Here is a 19,876-nt window from a genome sequence, read left to right on the forward strand (position 1 = left end):
TGTTTATTACAGAACAGCTACTACATTTCAGTAAAAACAGAAAATGACCAAAAATCTCACAAGTCAGAGCTGCCATAACGAGTGTTTCAAATTAAAATCCTTTTTTTTGAGCATTACCTTGCAAAATATGGTGCAAACTGCATGGATGCCTTATCCTTTTCATTTCCCAATATATTCTCTTATTCCTGTGACCCATTTCATAGAGTCACAACAAACATTACAATTAGTATGGTAACTTTGCGACAATGGCAACTAACGTTAGATCTAGTACAGAACTACATGTACCATATGATCGAGCAAATCACAATGAAGGTTAATAATATAAAGGCAAAGTTGAAAAAGCTGTCTTTAATGGTCCATTTTTTTATACATTCATTTAAACTTTTTTTTTCACTTTTTCGTAATCCTATCTTATAAGTAATACTAACTTGGCCCAGGGTTCACAAATGTCAGAATCATTTTGCATTCCAGTTCCTCACTCAACATTAAACTCAAAACCAACTTTTCTACATGTATCTCGCCAAAATCTCGGTGCTAGTCTCGTCATGTAACTCAGTGCTATATGAGTTGCGAGGCTGCATTTTGTTGTCAGCAACTTCAAACTTTCCAAATAATTTGCAAGTCGTGTAGAGATGGATGAGCTGCCTTAATTTTTAGGTCCTTGAATTTGAAAGTTTCTGTAGGGCCTAGATCTACTCCATTCAGAATCATTCATTGTCAATTTAAACTTAAATAAAGATATGAAGTGACCAGATCTGTATAATTACTTTTATACAGTTTAAGAACAGAAAAATCCAGTAGTAGGTCTAACATACGCGACGCATTATAATTATACGAGCTTGAGTCTATTTCAAATTCAACCCAAATTCAAGACTCGAGTCTCGACTCTTTATGAAGTCGCTTCTTCGCCATCCCATCGATGCTACACGGGTTTACATGCCGAAACTGTCGGCGTACAAAACCGCTGTCGTCTGCTGGTTACATGGGGTGAAAATGGGGTTTTCAAAATAGTGGTAATATCAGTGATAAAAAATGTTTCATAATTCCGTAAACATGTAATGGTGTGATCTGAATGCTGTAGTTAAATGTTCAATAGTCAAGTCTTTGACCTAAAAAAATAAGATATTGTCTAGTGCGCAAATTTACTAGAATGAGCCAACCTCCGGTCACATGTTATCATCACCCACGAGGGGCATATAGGAGTGCGCGATACAATACTGCGCGTGCATTTCCTATGCAAATTATTTATCAGAATAGAAAGCCATTGACGGCACAAATAACAACAAAATACATGGTACAATACGAGATATTATGAAAATAACAGGCATCGACAGTGTTTCGAGGTTAAAAAATGATAGAAATGGTCTTTACCTTATTGGAGATGCTCTCCCACAAATCATCAAGGCGTAAAAGAAACCGAAATCTGTTCGAATATTGAATGCAAAAGACATCGAGCCTGTGTACGGCTTCTCACCGGACCTGACAACGATAAACAATGGAAATATCCATGCGCTTGAAAGGGGATTTTTCGTTCAATTTTCTCACAATTATCTCCGAACATGTGATCACAAAGTACAAACATATTTGTTATTATGCCTTACGATTCAAACGAGTCCATATCAACTGGCAAAAAGTCTTCTTAAAGGGCAAAGATTAAATTTCTGGTCTACATGGTCGTGTACGAATTTTGTTGTTCTTAGGTGCGCTTCGTCTCCTATTCATGACGTCAACAGTGTCACCTGCTGTGTAAACAAACCATAATGCAACGTGTAAATTACCTTAAAATGCAGCGCATTGCTGTCTGTTATTTTATGGTGATGTCTGGGAGGTATCTAAAGGATGCAGTTTCGAGGCATATAATTGTCCGTATGCTCACCAATCTCATCGTATCTATTTTGCACGCTTTTTCATATATCGCCAGCTAGCAACTCGTTTCGTGTAGTTTCATTCCAACGCTGATAATTCACTGGCCCAGGCCCAGGGACCTGGTATATATAGGTCGAGGGGATAATACGGGGATATACACTTCAAAAGAGATGGGAGGTCCCTCCATCTCCGACCGATTATAAAGGGATTATAATAAAGTGTTGAGACCAACGACATGTTTGTCTGAGCTATATGAAGGGGGAGCAAATTTAACTGAAATTAAATGAAGATATTTCTTTGTCCAATCATTGTTGATGTTGGGATTGGGAGTCTCGGAGAAAAATGTTAAATGGTCCGGGTAAATGGTAACCGGCCGGGTATATCGCATAAATAGCCAAGGACATACAATTACAAAGCCTATCGTTCGACTACCGGGGTAAATTAATATGTTCTATGATTATTATGTAATGAAATATGATCAATCATAAAAATCATAGCGACGATCCAAAGCTTCGATATATTACGGGGCGGGCATGGATATACCGCACATCATTAGATAGGCATTGTTTTGTTTGTTTATGTTTTTGCTCGTTTTTTTCTTTATTTGTTTTTACTGCTCAATTTCCCAAGTGCTGCGGAACGGTTTTGCAGAGGGAGAGGAGCTGACCATAGAAAAAAAAGTCACAAGAAGTTGATTATTACCCTTTAAAACACGTTTTACTGCCCATACCCCCACTCCAATATAAACCCGAAGAGCTGCTTCTCGCTGGTAAACTATATAGTTTATGGAAACATTACTAACATAACCAATAGGCCTATCTGGTAGAATCATACCAATATAGGATACATGACAAATCAATAAAGAATATCAGAATAAGTCAGACAATACTTGAAAAGTACCCCAAACATTCCAAAAGTACACTATATCGTGATCGTCCGAAGCAATTTCTATTTCTACCGGCGAAAGCATAAAAATGTTAAAAATGAAGAATCAATATGGCCCGATTGGAAAGCAAGCGTTTATAAGAGCGTACCTCCATTCTATAAACCGGCTAAATTTATGGGACGATGGGGGGGGGGGGGGGTCAGGATAAAAGAGGATATATATTTTTTCTTTTAACCTCTCTCTCCTATTTATAGCCCTTTTCTCTACTTTTTGTTTTGTTTACTATGTTCCATCATTTTTTTTTATAAATCACCTTTAACTGATAAAAAGGAAAACAATTTCAATATGCCCGAGTAGACGATCAGTATATATACAGGGCAAAATAAAATGAATATACATAAACAGACATAAAGTTATATGAGCAAGAGATAATATGCACATGGATTCGAGTCACTTTCAATTCAAAACAAAAATCATAGTAAAGTACTAAAAAGGGGGAGGAGGGGATATGCTAACGGGTGGTTTAACTTAAAATAGGCATAATCATTTATGCCTATATAGTTATTATTTATAGGCCCAGAGTTGATTGTAAACTCTGAACGTGTCTTTGCTCGACATCATACAGAATATAGTCACGAATATGATATTGAATAATTATGTTTCACGACCGCACTATTTGTGTAATTCATCGACGAAAGTATGTTTTGTATAATATAGCAGAGCCCCTTGTTTCTCTTTCAGTAATTACAAAATCAAATATCTAATTCATAATTATTTATCATAGCGTGCAGGACATGGGCAAAATAATTATGCGGCAATAAACAAACAATGCGACAGTTATGGGTATTGATAACACGAGAAGTGAAAGTTAATCTATCATAAACACTGCTAAATGTTTTCTTGAATTATTATTTGCATGTCACGGTGTCAAGAAAACAATAATAATGCATTTTAAGAACGGTCAAAAGTGAAAGTAATTCTTGTTAATATATCATTATGCAAAATGAATTATACTATGGTAATATCAAATCATTATGGCTATTCACCGTGTTCATGTTGACATCCATGAGTCGGATACTAAAGCGCTGTTACTGTTTATTTTTTTTATTAATTTTGTCCTGTTTTATAACAGTTATATTTTAGACTTACCATTGGAAAATGGCGAACAGATGGGGGCCTTGGGGGCCATGGCCCCCAAACCATTTTAAGACAGAAAAAGTGACAAAAGGAATTACAAAGAAAGGGTTGAATGTGATATTGGTTTCTGAGTATAATTTCAAAATTTATTGCAAAATTTGATTTTTGTTTATTTGTAAAGGTCAATTATATGCCCCCATATATACACCACGTTGCCCCCCTCAAAATGTTTGGTTCATTACGCTCGTATTATAAACACGCATTTCTCGGTCATCTGAATGGAAGGGTGAATATGAACATGAAGTTTGTTAAAATTGTCAAGTCGCCAAAAATAACAGAAAAGGGCGTCATTACAATTTCTTGCTCAGGGGATGGGGGTGACACCCATTATTATTATTTTGGTCAGCAAATTTTCATACCGCTGCTGTGCTGATAAATCTGAAAATTAAAATATTTTGACGGCAGCTCAGGACAAGCTAGATTTTAGAGCTATAACGTAGGTGGCAACCTTTTTTTTTGCCTCGAAACAGGTCTTCACAGGTATCAGGATACTACTTTCAGGCAGTATATGAGAGAGCCACCATTGCTATATTACAGCCTTATCGAAGCTGCCCTCATTTTTTTTTTTTTTTGAAATACGAGGTTTCATTCATCAGTCCAGCCACGATATACCGTCGGGAAAAACAAATAAAAAGGGGAGGGAGGTCGGTTAAAAGCAGATAAAAGGAAAGAAAGTTATGTTCTCTTTCCTTCTTTTATTTTTTTCTTTCTCAATTCCACACGACAGCGTCAAGGTTTTTTTTTCATACCATTTATGTATGGAGTTACCAATAATAAATTTAGGGGGTGTCCACCTGAAATTTTGGGATGGACACATGTAAAAAATAGGACAAGCGCCCCAAAAATTTTTGAGAAGCAAAAAAAAAAAAAAAAAAAAAAAAGGTAATCAACCTAAATTTTAGGGGGGGGACAACACACGTGTCAAGGGGGTCCACGTGAATTTGGGGGGGACGCAGGAAAAAAAATTGACAAGCAAAAAAAAAAAAAAAAAAAAAAAAAAAGGTTATCGAAACAAAATTTAGGGGGACCGTCCCCCCCCCCACCTAAAATTTAGGGGGAACACGTCCCCCCCGTCCCCCCCGCTTCCGCCGCCTATGTTACCAATAATGCATATAGCATTTCCATTTATTTGAAAGCAGGATAAAAGAGCATTGTACTAGATTAAATGCTTTGCTCACGGGTATAGTTGCCGCGGCCGGGGATTGAACCCCGGATTTTTTCATGTAGGCCTATAGCCAGGCGCCTTAGACCACTCGGCCACGGCACCTTCTTCGGCACATGAAGGTGATGTGCCGAAAGGAATCGAAATAAAATCTCTTACAAGCACTCACTCGCTTCGCTCACTCCCATTGAATCTTAACCAACGCTGTTGGCAAACAAAGTTATATCAATTACCGAGAAAGCTAAGTTAGAAAACAAAACCTGTACACCTAAAAACCGCCAGTTTATGGAAATGAAAACACGTATACTAGTACATTCAGTTTATAAAATTATTATGTTCGGAAAAGAATAACGTGATATTACTATATCTTGCGATATTAAATCTTATTAAGTCTGGATGTATTCTTTCTGTGATGTCAAATTGATTCATGTTAAAGTAAATATGGTTGTACAGTTGCAGTAAATTGCATTAATTCAATTAACATGAGAATCGTTTTTTAGTAATAAAAAAAATCAGGTCGCTACGCGCTCGATTCAATTAAGTAAGATACGCATCCATTACGCCCCTAGGAATGCCCTGGCAACAACAATCAGTTTATATTATGAAAATGGCACAATCTATCAACAACATCAAGTTTTAAACCAATGAATTTACAAAACAGCATGAAACAATATTATCTCGAAACTAATTTACTGACAACCAACTTCAAAAGCAACAAAATAATTAGGAACATTAAAGGCTAATAAAAACTAATTTGCTTCCTTTCAACCAACAATTATGTCAAAATTTGAAAAGACATCAATATAAAGTGCACCCATATCAAGTTGTAATAGTTTTACTGTTGATTTATTTTCTTTTTAATTGGGTAGTCATTAAAGTTGTTGATTGTTGTTGGCTTATTAATTGTTTCAAATTTCATTAATGTTGGTCATAACGATCACCAGTTTATCGCTTTGGTCGTGTAGATTGAGTTTCGATCTGCCAATATTGTGTAGGAGAACTAATTAACTATTTTAATAGGAAGCCTACTTACTAGTTGTGTGTGTGTGTGTGTAAGTCTTTGGGGTGGTGGCGTGGGGTCATTCTCATCCCTCCACTTCCCCTCCCTTCGCCATTAATTCCCTACTGGCATCTTTCTTCATTCTATTCTCCATCTCTCTCATTCGACTTTCACCCGTTCCAATTACCCCCCCCCCACAATGTCTCTTATGTGAACTACGTATATATTTTATATGTGTGGGGGGGGGATGTCAGCTCTTCCTCCACTCTTTTCCTCCACCGTGTTCCATCTTTCCTTGGCCCGACTCTACCAACAGCCCTTCACCCCTTTACCCCCCCCCCCTCCATCTCTCTATTAGTCTTATCATTCCCACTCAGTCTTCCTATTTTTTTTTCTCTGCCTCTTTATTTCCCCAGATTCCAAAATCCCATTAATTGATTAGAAATGATTATTATTTCAGTTTCTCCACTCATTTCTCGCTCGAGAAATAAAAGGACTGAAACAGGTCGGGTTCATGGAGCTGATCAAACAATAAAACAAAAAGGATTGTCAAAAATTGGATCGATGGACAGCGCCATCTGTGTCAAGAAGCACAAACAACACGAGATTCTTTGGAATGATACAAACACCAACACACAATGGTTGTTTTATTTTTCTGTCATTCATAAATGATACAAAACTTTCACAATATACTAGTCAATATAAAAAATATATATTTCAATAATAAAATTAATGATACAAGGAAGTCATAGAATCTTGAGTAATGATAAAAGGAAGGCATACTATCTTGAATTAATGCAAAATAATAATAAAAAAATTAGAGTTCATTCAACACTTTATATTTGCAAAAGGGCCGTCATTATAAGGAACTGTGATTGAAAAACATGTCAGCCCCTAACAAAATTCATGAAAATAATTTGAATCATATACAATGCACTAAGGCCCGTATTCTGATCTCGGGTTTTAAAGTCTGTTCCAAAATTATGGCCTAAGGATTATTGTGTAACAAATCTCTAATAGTCAATGATTAATCAATAATGACTATTAGAGATTTGTGACATTTATCAAACAATTTGTCATCCAAAATAATCAACTTACTATCTGAAAATTAATCACTGTATTAGCTTTCTTACACCACACGGTCATGATGACTGTTGAAAAAAGCATACGCAGTGAGTAAGCATATAAGTAACAAACAATTATAACAAATCATTTTCGACTTTTCATACTTTTATCACACTGGCCTTACTAAGCTAAACCCGATTTCAGAATACGGCCACAATGGGTTAATATCAAACCGGTTTAAACGCCACACTGGAACTTTGTTTCTCTTTGAGAGTTTTAGGGTACAGCTCTTTTAATGAGCCCTTCTGAACCTTATAACGATGACTTTGCTACACTTATTACTTTAATGGATTGAGGAGATACATGCCTATTATTATGTACACTACATGTATTTAAGATGGCAAGATCACATTTATTGTTATGTAGCAATATGCTATTTCTAAACCAAATCAATTTAACTCACACACATGTAATCTATAATATTTACACAATGTACATTATAGGTTGTTTCATTTTTTTGCAGATTAAATGAACGTTATAAACTGATATCACTCCAGAATCATATTCTACATTTTTCATTATATTTCCATATCCACAATGAAATATAATTCAAGTGACAAAGTACATGCATTGCACAATATGCACAAAAAAATCAAACTTAAACAATGAGTTCATTTTTAATCTTGAATTTGGGTAATTTTATATGCCTAGATTCTGTTGATTATATGTCAGTACCATAGAGATATATCTCTATATATGGTCATTACAATAGCCTAATTAGCACGCGTTCTCATAAGAATGTTGAACACTCATGTCACTTTGCCGTCTGCTGTTCTGGCAACTTTCAGTTATTCCCTTGATTTTGATTTGCTGAGAAGCGCATTTCTATGGCTATATAACTGTCGGATAAAACTTGATTAAAAAAAAAGAAACCGACAGCTTTTCATCAAGATTTTTCGTCTGACAAACAAGTTGTCAAATCTGACGATTTTTAAATTATCTTTTTTTTATTCAATTCAGTTTTAATTCAAACGTTTTTATTTCTCATTTGTCAAATGAACAGTTATATGATGCAATATAAAACGTAACAAAAAATGGTACTTGAAAATTGAAGTAAATAGGCAATAACTTTTAGATACATATTAAAGAAAAGCAATATATTGACTGCATAAATTATGACGTAAACATGAGAAATGAGACACGAAAAAGAAGCACAGCTCGTAAAACGTCTGACAGGTCTTTTCATGAAACTCCCACAGCGACCTTTTAATCTACGTTCAAAAATTTACGCGTGAATAATTATTACATTCGTGAATTCTCTACACATGTAGAAAATTCACGAATCAAGACCGACACCGGGACCCCGTTGCATAAAAATCACTATTGGTATCTTTGCCAGCCAATGGTAACTACCATGGTAACGATGATCAATAGCCAATCAAAATCAAGGAATCCATGAAAGTTACCATGATGGTATACTTTTATGCAACGGGGCCCAGTTGGTGTCCCTCTTGGTGTTAAAATTACACGCTATAGAGTTGTAGAGAATATAACACCGAAGGTGTTAAAGTGAACACCCAAAGTTGTTGTAATAACATCTGTAGGGATTGAACAAACTAATACTGTAGATTTAACGCTGGTGTAAATCGATGACGGGTATAGTCCACTATAATGATGAAAACCGATTAACACCATATTTTTTATGTGCACAATATAGAATGCTACCGCCCCTTGATTGATCGGGCAGGACCGAGGAATGAGAGTGCTTTAGGCGGCCACCTCAGTCTCTAAAGTTTGGTTTTTCATCTTCCAGTAGTTTATACATACTTTCGAAATGTGTGATGGCGTTGTATGGGTAACAGTCGTGAGATGCTATCTCCTTGACGACATGAGGCGGTGATGATCGACTCTTGGCACCCGTCGAACGAACCAGCACCTGAAAAATATGAAAATTGTGATATATTGATAGGATGTATCTCTATTCCGTGCAATGCGCAATAACAAACAAACAAATTGATTTATCATTCATAACAACACTTACAGGTCCGGTGGTACATTGGGTAGGAGGGACTGAGCCTCTATGAATTCGGGAAAGAGGGTTTGTACCATCACATCGGGTTATTGCGCCTGTGGCCCATTTCAATTCAATTCAAATAAACATTTATTTTCTTCCATGTCATTACATTTTTCGTAAATATAAATTTATACATCAATCAATTTGTTATAAAATATATAAATATGTACATATTGGGTTTAAGGAATAAGGCGTATATCCTAAAAGCTGAGGCTTGTGGCGGGATACGCCTGTAGACAAAAATACAATACAATAAACAATACAAAACAAAGGAAAGGGCAGAGAAAAGAAAAGGAAAGGAAACAAGAGAGGGAGGCGTGAGCGGGGAGGCGGGCATGAATTACTAACTAAAATAGAATGCTCAACAAAATATCAGTGGGGGCAAATATAAATGCCGCAACAACAATAATTTGTCATGGTTCATGTTATCATGTTTAAAGTCAAAAGGAGACGTAAGATGGGAAATATTTATAATAATAATAATTATATAGCGCCATCTATCTAGAAATATTCTATTCCGAGGCGCGCGTTGTTATTATTATTATATATAAAACGACAGAAGCATTTTTTTCATTTTATACTTAAAGCTGTTCGTAAGTTACGAATGACTTTACGCACGACTGGTGACCATTTCTTGTTCTAAATTATATATCTATGTAACTGATTTAGTGCTTAAGAACAGGTTCCAGTCGTTCGTAAAGTTGTGCGTAACTTTACGAACAGCTTTATGAAACACCCGCCAGGGGAGCGTTTCATGAAAGGACTTGTCAGACGTTTTATCCGACAAGTCCTATGTTATCCGACAGTTACTATAGTAAAAGTGCTTCTCAACCAATCAGAATCCAGGAAAGTTGTCAGATCTGACAACTTGTCGGACGAAAATATTGATGAAACGCCCCCCTGGTCATGCAAACGTGTAACCCGACTTTTTGAGAAAAGAGCCCCTTATAAAATGCCGAAACGTCGGGTCCAGTTTACCCAACCATTTGAAAAATCATATGGCCGTAATGGCCCCCTAAATTTCCACAAGGTCGGACGTAATTCACCAGATATTTTTTAAAGGAAATTATAGCCAAGTAAACAATGAAAGGTCGGGTAATCTTAAATTTAGGGGTCCTTTTGTCGGATTACACGATTGCCCGACCGGACGCGATAACCCGGTGTGATGACATTATGGATGACACAAGCAGTGAAAAAGAGGGAAGAGGGGGGGGGGGGGGGGGAGGTAGTGAAGAAAGAAGGGGGGGGGTAGTGAAGAAAGAAGGGAGGAGAGCTTGGGATAGAAAGTATGACTTAGTTCGAATTACCTCATATCAAAATATTTTACATAATCAGATTGATTTAAGTAGAGTGTTCATCGCCAGGGGGGGGGGGGCACTTCCATGGACGAGTGTATACCATGTGTTACCAATACAACAACAACAACAACAAAAAAAACACGTAAAAAGAATATCTTCTTCAAGATATGGCATGTTACGTAGGTAACGTAACATTACTACGTGTTTACGGTCCAATTTGCGAGGGTATCACTAAAATACTTTATAAAGGATGTAGGCCTACTTTTTGCCCCAACACTACGTTTTTATGGTCCGATTTGAGCGAGGTGTGTGGGATGGACCCAATGAAAATAAAGGTAAAGCATTGATCACGTCCGTGACATATCAATTGAGATAGTTGTATAGTACTTGATAAGGGGTGCATTTTCAAAACATGGAAATAGTTTGGTGCCTTTTGAACACCATGGTCACGCATGGTCTCCACTCTACATTTGTCAATGGAAGTGCCCCCCCCCCGGGGTTCATCACCATCACTCACTGGTGCGTAAGCCATTATGGTCTTCTATATAGAAGAAAGTGGGAGCATTAATGAATATATACGGAGGAGGGAGGGGTCTACCACCAAGAAAAAATCAATAGGGAAAGAAAAGGAAATGAAAAATACGATAACATATTCTTCTAAATTAATTACTAAATGTATTTTCAAAATATATTACAAAATTCACTTTTTGCATGATATTAAAGGCCAAAAGCTAAAAGCTCGCGACTATAAAAATCCGTATACCATGTTTGGCTCTCTCAAAATTGTTGGCTCGTTACACCACACCCGTCGAAATTCCAAAGGCTCGAGGCTCAACCCCACCTACCTGAACTTGGGCAGCCCTTTCCATGTAGTACAAGGCATCGAATGCATCGCAGACTCTCTTCCCAGCCGTCAGGAGACCATGCTGGCCCATTATCAAGATATCACGATCTCCCAAAGCCCCAGCTAGTCTGTCACCTTCCTCCATCTCGTAAGCTAACACTTCGTAGTCGAAATCATAGGCAATCCGACCCGAGAATCGCATACTGTTCTGACACATAGTTTCGTCAAACGGCGATGGTTCGTCAAGGCAAGCTGGATAATAATGTTTAAAACAAGAAGAAAAAAAGGAAAAATGTTTTAAAAGTGGAAGTGAAATCCATTGGCGGCGGAAGCCCCCCCCCAAAAATGGGGGGGGGGGGGGTCTACCTGAAATTCTGTGATGGACACATGTAAAAAACCTAAATGTTAGGGGGGACAAGCGACATTTTAGGGGGGGTCCACCAGAATTTAGGGGGGGGGACGCAGGAAACAAAATTGACAAGCAAAAAAAAGGGTTATCAACTAAAAATTCAGGGGGGGGGGGTCTTCCCCCCACCTCAATTTTTTTTGGGATCTGTTCCCCCGTCCCCTCCCCCCCGCTTGCGCCGCCTATGGTGAAATCTCATTTTTATGTTTACTCGTTTTACGTGACACCATTCTCATCTTTAATATCAGTCCATAAAACTATTATCATTCACAATTTGACATCATAATAAATCCAGTCTTCGAGCAGTCTATACTTCTTTCTTTTATAATTAGACGCATCATGATCATCAAGAGAGTTGCACATTTAATAAAGTAAAATAGTTGTCATTATCATTCAATGCTCTACAAATTCAATTTGTGCCGTCAATGGAGTTAGAACCCCTCCATCTCCTAACTATAGGGGACACGAAAAATTTCGGCCTATTCAAAATGTAGTTTTGCGACAGATTTTGATAAATTCAATAAATAATACTGTTCCATGCCCTGTTCCTTTCCTTTTCTCTTTTCATAGGTCGTATGATCGACTCTTTTTTTTAGGTGGGTTGGGGCAAGCCCCTCAATTATGTACGCTAGTGTCTGCAGTCGTTGTCTTACCCAAAGCTGTTACGTAGGGTTGGTGTGTATGCATGACTGCGATGGTCCCGTGTTTGTCATATCTGGCCTCATGAATTGGGATATGGATGCAGACGGCACTCTCCAGTGCCACGCCCTCCCCTTCAACCTTTTCACCTGTCTTAAAATCTAGGCCGATCAGAGAAGATGCCGTCACCTACACAACGTAAAATATACAATTCATAAAAGTACTATAATAATGATAACGATAACGTCGTATAGGCTTACACGTTTTTTCGTTTCTTTCCCTTTCTTTGTTTTTATACATTAGTTGGTATTAAGCACCCCGCTGAAGATATTTGGTATATAAACCCCCTTGCATTCTAATATGCCAAGCGATCGGCTTGAAAAAGGAGGCATTTGGTGACATTTCATTACATGAAATCACAATTTTTGCCATTTCAGGTTACTTTGACAAAATTGATTGCCGATAATCTCTGCTGAAAATTATTTTGTTACAAGGGAGACATTTTTACTAATAATTTTATGCATGAAAAAATTATTATATCATGTGATAAACTAAGTTCAGGGAAAGTATAGGGACATGACAATCAGTCTATGCAGCATTACACAAAATATTGCTTAATTCAAACATTCATTAAATTCATCATTCTTTATCAGATTTTGTTGTGTTCTTAGCGTTTTGCTCATTCCGTTTTACTCCATTTATTCAGATGGTATTATTTCTTAAAAGTTATTATTTTCAGCCTGGAGTACCCAATTAAGCGACAGGTATGACTGGGCTGAACCCACAACGGCCAGTCCAGTGAGCCAACTTTAGTGCAACCAGAAATATATGCAATTTTTAAATCCAAACTAAATTGAAAACAAAAAGCTTTATCTAACAGGAATGAAGCGAGAACATGTCCACTTTAATAAGTAGAACAACTGCCCCCCCCCCAAATCGGCAATGTTTCCCCACATTAACCATGTTAACAAGGATCCCAGTAAACTGCATCAGGTTTATATACACAGACTACTTCCGCTACTCCCTAGACGAATGACCCGACATAAGGTCACGGATTGTCCCGACATTGAGGTCACGCGGTAATCTGATTTCGCATTACGTAATAGCCAATGATAACATCGTTTGGTTTGACAGCAGTCGTGCGTAGGTAATTTATTGGCAGTATTCATGCGATTGGAAGAGTGTCCTCGAGGTTTTTTGACAGGTCTCTGATCTGTGGTTTGATCAAGACACTCAATCAGAAACTTCTGTTATTTAGGAGAGCGCCACCTTTTTCGAATAACCAAGCATCATTTTGCGAAAGTTCGCTGATATACACCAGTATCACTGAGAAAGTGAGGACGTGAGAGAATGCGATGGGGGTGGGGGTGAAAGAAACATCAATAGGTGAAGTCATTTGTATCAATTTCAAATGAACACCTCGGGTATAGAGTTACACAAACCATATCGTGTTTTTTTTCGTTTTCAGCCGGAAATTATACTTTCGTAATCCCCAGTTTCTTGTTTCTTGTTTAAAAAATATCAACATATAAATTGATCAGGCAGTCTCCGGGTACTGAATGGATTATATAAAATATGAAAGTGCAAAATATTGAATATCATCTTTTTGGAACAGGGGCCTGAGCGAGCTCCTCCAATCACGATTACAGGGCGGTCTCGGTGATTATTTTTTTGGCCTTCCAGTTCATCCTTCGAATCCTTCTACTCTTCTCCAAGATAAGACTATTTTGTTGTTGAGAATTTATAGTGAAGCTGCAGACATCAAACCCCCCTCTCCTTGAAATAAGGACATTGCAAAAGACATTAATGTGAATATTGTGACCATTGGGTGCAACACCGTGAAAATAGTTTAATGCTTTAAAAGGTGGCACATGATCCCAGGGGGGAGGGGGGGGGGGTCACTCGCAAAAAAGTGGTAGGGGTGTGCTGCGGGCGAGACAAAAAACTGGGGCCTTGGAGCTTGGTTTATTGGCTTGGCTTATTGTAAAAAGGAGGATCCTCGGAACGGGATTCTGAACTACAAATTTGTGAAAACGGGGGTCCTTGGAACGGATCGCCAGCGTGTGAGTACGTGCGCATGCACCCTATATGGAACGGGCATGCGTGCATGATGCAGCTGGCGCGGCCTCCGCCGGGTGCGTTCGCGCAGAGACGATGGTCGGACAGCGCTCGGCGGCCGCTTTTCACCTAAAATTGCAGCAGATCAATGCGACCGGAACGGCGTAACCAAAAATATGCGAAACTTTGGAGCGGATTTCTTTTTTCTTTTTTTTTCTCGATAAGAACAAAATGCTATGCATTGGAGCGGCTTTCTTTTTTTTCTTTTTTTTCTCAATAAGACAAAAATGATAGGCCCTATGCCTTAATTGGAACGGAAATTTGGTGTGTAAAAATGGGGGTCCGCGGCACATACCCACTATGCATTATATACTGAGTGCCCCCCCCCCGGGCACATGATGTATTGGAATCAACAAAAATAAATCACAATTGTTTTAATCAATTTTCAGAGGAACGTTGACTCACTTTTTGCCATGGTAACCCATAAGGCACGACCAGCATGACGTCATCATCAGTAGTCCTTCCTGGAGCCCTCATGGTGAGGTGATTGCATATACCCTCTCCTAGATCGTAGTGATGAACGGCTCTGTATGCAAGTGCAAGCTCCACTCTTGCTTCATAGTTTGCCTTTTCTCGTGTTGCCTGGTCCATGGGAGCCCTATAAGGGGGGGGGGGGGGAGGAGGATGAGACTTTTTTGAAATCATGATTTAGGATATTTTGTGTATGCTCTAAATGATGCTAACGGAATGGGACACACACACACACACGTTAATTATAATATCACATTCCTCATTTTGCTAAGAAACCCATTCGGCAGAACATTATAATTCATCACTGACAAGCGGTTATCTAACATTTTCAGATTATATTTTCGAAAGGGGAGATAGCTTAAAGGAACTGGAGGATCAAATGGGAGGGGGCACATCAGCCGGCCCGTGCCCCCCCTTTTGAGAGGCACAATTAAATTTGTAAAGTAAAAATGCCGTTAGAACAGAAATGAGCCCCCCCCTTTTGAAAGTGAAAACGTTATTTTTTTTTGCTTGTCAATTTTTTTTTCGTGGACGACTGAATGTCTTTAATTTTTGAAAAATTTTAAGTTAAGACATTCTTAAGTTTTGCATTATTTTCTATGAAACAATCCTATGCATGACTTCATGAATATGCAATGACCAAGCTGATGATTTCATAGCCCCACTCATTCTTTTGTATTTATCATATGAAATTACATATATTCGAATTTTGTCCCACAGAAATAATAAAAAAAGTTGGATTGACTCTTGATTTAATGATTAAGCGTATCATTGCTGCAAGTAATCTTGTTTCAAGGGAGACATATACCATACACACTTATAAAACTATGAAAATAATAATTACATATATAATTTTGTATAATACCATAAGAAAAAGAAAAGTGAAGACACGACGTCATCCCACCTATTGCAAATTGAAAATCTATTGAAAATCTAGGTTAATGAGTGATAGATTCTTACATAGTATTCAGAAAATAACATTATTTCTTTATATGTATCATCATCGTTTTCGATTCATTTCATATCCTTTTCTCCTCCGTTTTCCTGATTTCTTTTCTTGGTCGTGGCACAAGCCCCTCCCCCATCTGTACGCCAGTGAACCTATTGTGATAAATTAAAAAGGATGGTCGCACTTTCTTATTTTCGCCGCTTTAGGGGAGGGGTTGAAAGGTGGAATGGGCTATCAGGAATAAAAATGAAGGAAAGGGAGACTACCTCACCTCTTTGTGTTTGGAGTGGAGACTGAGGATTGCCATCTTGAAAGCAACCAACTTGCTTGTTTCTGACAATTTGCAGCACCAGTCCTTCCGCTTAAACTATGGAGGAAAATAAGTAAATTGATGAAGAGCAACAGTAATATGACATCTTATTCTTACGCAAATCATGATAATCATGTAGATAATATTTTGGTAACGTCTTATTAGGCATTTTGTGCCAAAATGTATACGAGCAGAATGGGTTTGTACATTTATGATTTAGGTCACGTCACATGCCGAATCCGTTGCATCAGTATCCGAGGGCTGAGAGAGAATGGATTTTTTCCCTTTGGTAACAAGGTAACTCTATAAAATTCGCCATAGGACGGTGTGATCAACATACATATCATATTCACTTTTTTCAGTTTATCTATCAAAGATAGCTCTTTTTGGGGTAACACTAATTGCCGACCGAAGACCTTCTATTTTACTAAAAATCAAATCGATCGACCGATGTTGATATTAAATTTTCTCTCTCAATATTCGGGAATGTCTTGGCGGCGTAAGCGAGCATGTGCTGTCCCAGGGGCGGATCCAGGATTCCCCCCCCCCAAAAAAAAAGGGGGGAGCACATTTTCCCAAAGAAAAATTTGACAAGAGAAAAAATCACTTAAAAAAAGAAAAAAAAGGGAACTCTCGTTATCTATGGGGGGGTTGTGCCCTCCTGGATCCGCCAGTGCGCTGGCCAATTTACAAACCAATCCTTGTCATTATTACCCATTAAGTCAGTAGCGCAATGAGCCAATAGATTTCAGGGGCACAACACGGCATCATTGACAAAAAAAAGGTTGCCAACAAAAATGGGGGATCATCCTCCCCTTTGTTTCCGCCGCCTATGGATTTGTGCATGTTATCAACAATTTGCATAGCATCGCCGTGAAAGTCCCCCATATCCCAGAAACTACAATAAATTGTTGCCTAGAAATTTAGTTATGAATAGAATAGGACTTGTACTTTCATTTTCTGCAAAAAATAAACTAAAGATCGATAAGAAAAAACGACTAAAAAGCAAATTTACTGTTACGGCGGTTCGGTTAAACGCCGACGATAATTTATTGTTCATAGAGTAACATCACATCTTACCTTTTTTACTTTCCTTTTTTTGCCGTGTAACTTTTTTACGAGGGGGTTTCATGGCCCCTAAGCCCCTGTGCTTTGAATGGTGTATTATAAGTCTACGTTTATCGCACAAATTTGGCACAGGCCATTTCCGTTATCTCCTGAAAAGTCAACCTCTTTGAGGTGAACTTTGGTGCTACGAGTATAAACATGTACTTTGTGTTGTTTTGTGTCTTAATTAAAAAAGATATTCCAAAATTGTGATTTCAGACCAATAAAAACTAATTTTCACTTTGATATTATAAAATTATTTGATATATAAATATCTTCTTCTTCTTTTTCTTTGTCCTTCTCTTCTTCTTCTTCAGTTCTTCTTTCCCTCCTTCTTTTTCTTCTTTTGTTCTTCTTTTCCTCTCCTTTCTCCTATTCGGCCATTGGATCCGCAGTGCGTCATTACCGACACTTAGGCGGAGATACTATTCCTATTCCATCCCACGTCTATAGGTCAGCAGCGCCAAATGGGGCAAGGCAAAAGAAGTGATCGCGCTACAAGCGATTAAACATAAAAGAAAAGAAGGATCGAGGAAAAGGGAAGAAAGAAAATAAATGTAATTCAAAAGAGAAGATTGGGTTGCTGCACTATATAGTCCTTTTATTTTAATGGAGACGAATATGACGTCACATTATTTTATGGGAACAATTGGGGGTTCAGAAAATAAATTGACTAGCAAAAAAAAGTTATTGCTTCCAAAAGATGAAGATTTCGGTAAATCGAATTGATTTCCAGGGGAGGGGGGGGGGGGTTGCTTACACTCTAAAAAGATATTGGGTAAAAATGTTCAATGAAAAGTACTGGTACTGAAAATTTCAGGTAAATACTGCTCAAAATTGGTTGGACACTTAATTACCCTCGTGCTGGTTGAAATTTTACCCAATATATTTTACAGGGTATATGGTACGGTAAATAACATAAGCAGCACCCCGAGAAAAAGAAAAAGGTCTTGGGAGTACTGAAGCAACCCGCTTCCCAGCAGGGCATGCATGCACATTATTTTAGTTCCTCTTGACTTGCTCCCCTTTGTTTCACATTTTTTACTCATGTCGTCATGGAATTATTATAATGGTTCAATATTGAAAATGAAGTTTACATTAAATAAAAGTCAAACGCTATTCGGGTTGTTCTTTGCAGCGAGCTTCGCTGCCAATCGTTTGGAATGGATAGACAGTCTGCTTATCCAGGTATCACAAAGGTATTCTCTCACTGTAGTATAAGTCTAGCCATTTTAGGCCTACTAATGATTGTATTACCTGCGACTGATATTCATAACAAAATAAGATGAAAAGCTATAAGATATTACCTTGCAAACGATGCTCTCTGTAGGATGGTGGAGGCCGCTTTTTGAAGAATTTTTGCAGCCATAATGTCAGGTTCATGTGCAGATGACCCAATTGCATTGAACTATTATGATGTACAATGCATGTAGACTTTGGCTCATGTTCAGATGTCATAAAGGCAACTACATGTACAGTAGATGTATAGACCCTAGTAGTTGTGTTGAATAGCGTAAGCTGATACTTGACATCAAAGTACAGTATACAGTACAACCGATCTAACACAACACTAGCGCATTGTCCAAAATGCTAATATTTTGAATGGATTAAGCTATAAATACATATATAGGCCTAATCAATAGGGATCTAATTCATACACAGAATTTGTTTTTTATTGTATTGTATTGTCATTATTCAGTGGGCGTGTAGGTCAGCTCTACACGACTACACGTTTCAAATCTGGTTATCAAAATCAAAGTCCATACCTGAAACCCGATGTGAGGTAGCCTTTAATCAAGGCCATTGTTTATTCAAAATAATTCGTTCAACTCCATGGTACATAATGGTATCCTTTTAATTATGAATTCGTTCGAAAAAGTAAATCAGATAAATTCTACAGCGAAGGAATAAAGTATCTACCCAACATCGTAAGTAAGATATGTTGAAACATTGATTTTATAGTAACCAGCTGATATACATGTATTTATAGAGCTTTTTTATTCTTACAATTAAAGGATAACAATAACAGAAAGACTACTTCGAGCACTTCGATCGAAAGAATGCATTAGGTGTTGGAGTGGAATAATTACTCTTAAAATTATGTAACATGGGTTAAAAAAAATCTTTAGGCATACCGTATAAATGTCGATATGCTAATTTGAAATTTGAAATATTAAAAGGTCCGAAATAACAACAATGAACATAAACCGTCATAAGAAATAAAAAAAATAGAAAAAAAAGAACGATGTGCTTCGCAAGTGTTATTCGGTGTAACTAAACACGTTTGTCAATGCAGTAATAAATGACTCGATAATTCGATAATCTCGTTATGATATGACTTCGTTATTATTGAAAAACTTATAGGTTAAAAGAAGCAACTTCACTTTTTCACTTTAAAGTAATGTTTATAGCATTGGCAGTGATGGTAATATCACTTTTCAAAGACAATCCAAACGTAAGCATAAAATCATATTCTTACATCCT

At 37.6% G+C, this 19,876-nt stretch overlaps 1 protein-coding gene across 1 annotated transcript; it reads right to left on the bottom strand.

The window, feature by feature from the left end:
* Positions 1–8,571: 8,571 nt before the first annotated feature.
* LOC121411667 (putative aldolase class 2 protein PA3430) lies at positions 8,572–19,067 on the bottom strand. Its single transcript, XM_041604492.1, has 6 exons — positions 18,700–19,067; positions 16,247–16,342; positions 14,961–15,153; positions 12,452–12,626; positions 11,394–11,644; positions 8,572–9,112 (listed from the first exon to the last, which is right to left on the bottom strand). Exons 1-6 carry the CDS (start codon positions 18,759–18,761, stop codon positions 8,957–8,959), a joined length of 933 nt encoding a protein of 310 aa, XP_041460426.1. The 5' UTR covers positions 18,762–19,067; the 3' UTR covers positions 8,572–8,956.
* Between the last annotated feature and the right edge of the window lie 809 nt (positions 19,068–19,876).

The sequence above is a fragment of the Lytechinus variegatus genome, chromosome 3, assembly GCF_018143015.1.
Source record: "Lytechinus variegatus isolate NC3 chromosome 3, Lvar_3.0, whole genome shotgun sequence".
In the NCBI taxonomy this organism is placed as follows: Eukaryota; Metazoa; Echinodermata; class Echinoidea; order Temnopleuroida; family Toxopneustidae; genus Lytechinus; species Lytechinus variegatus.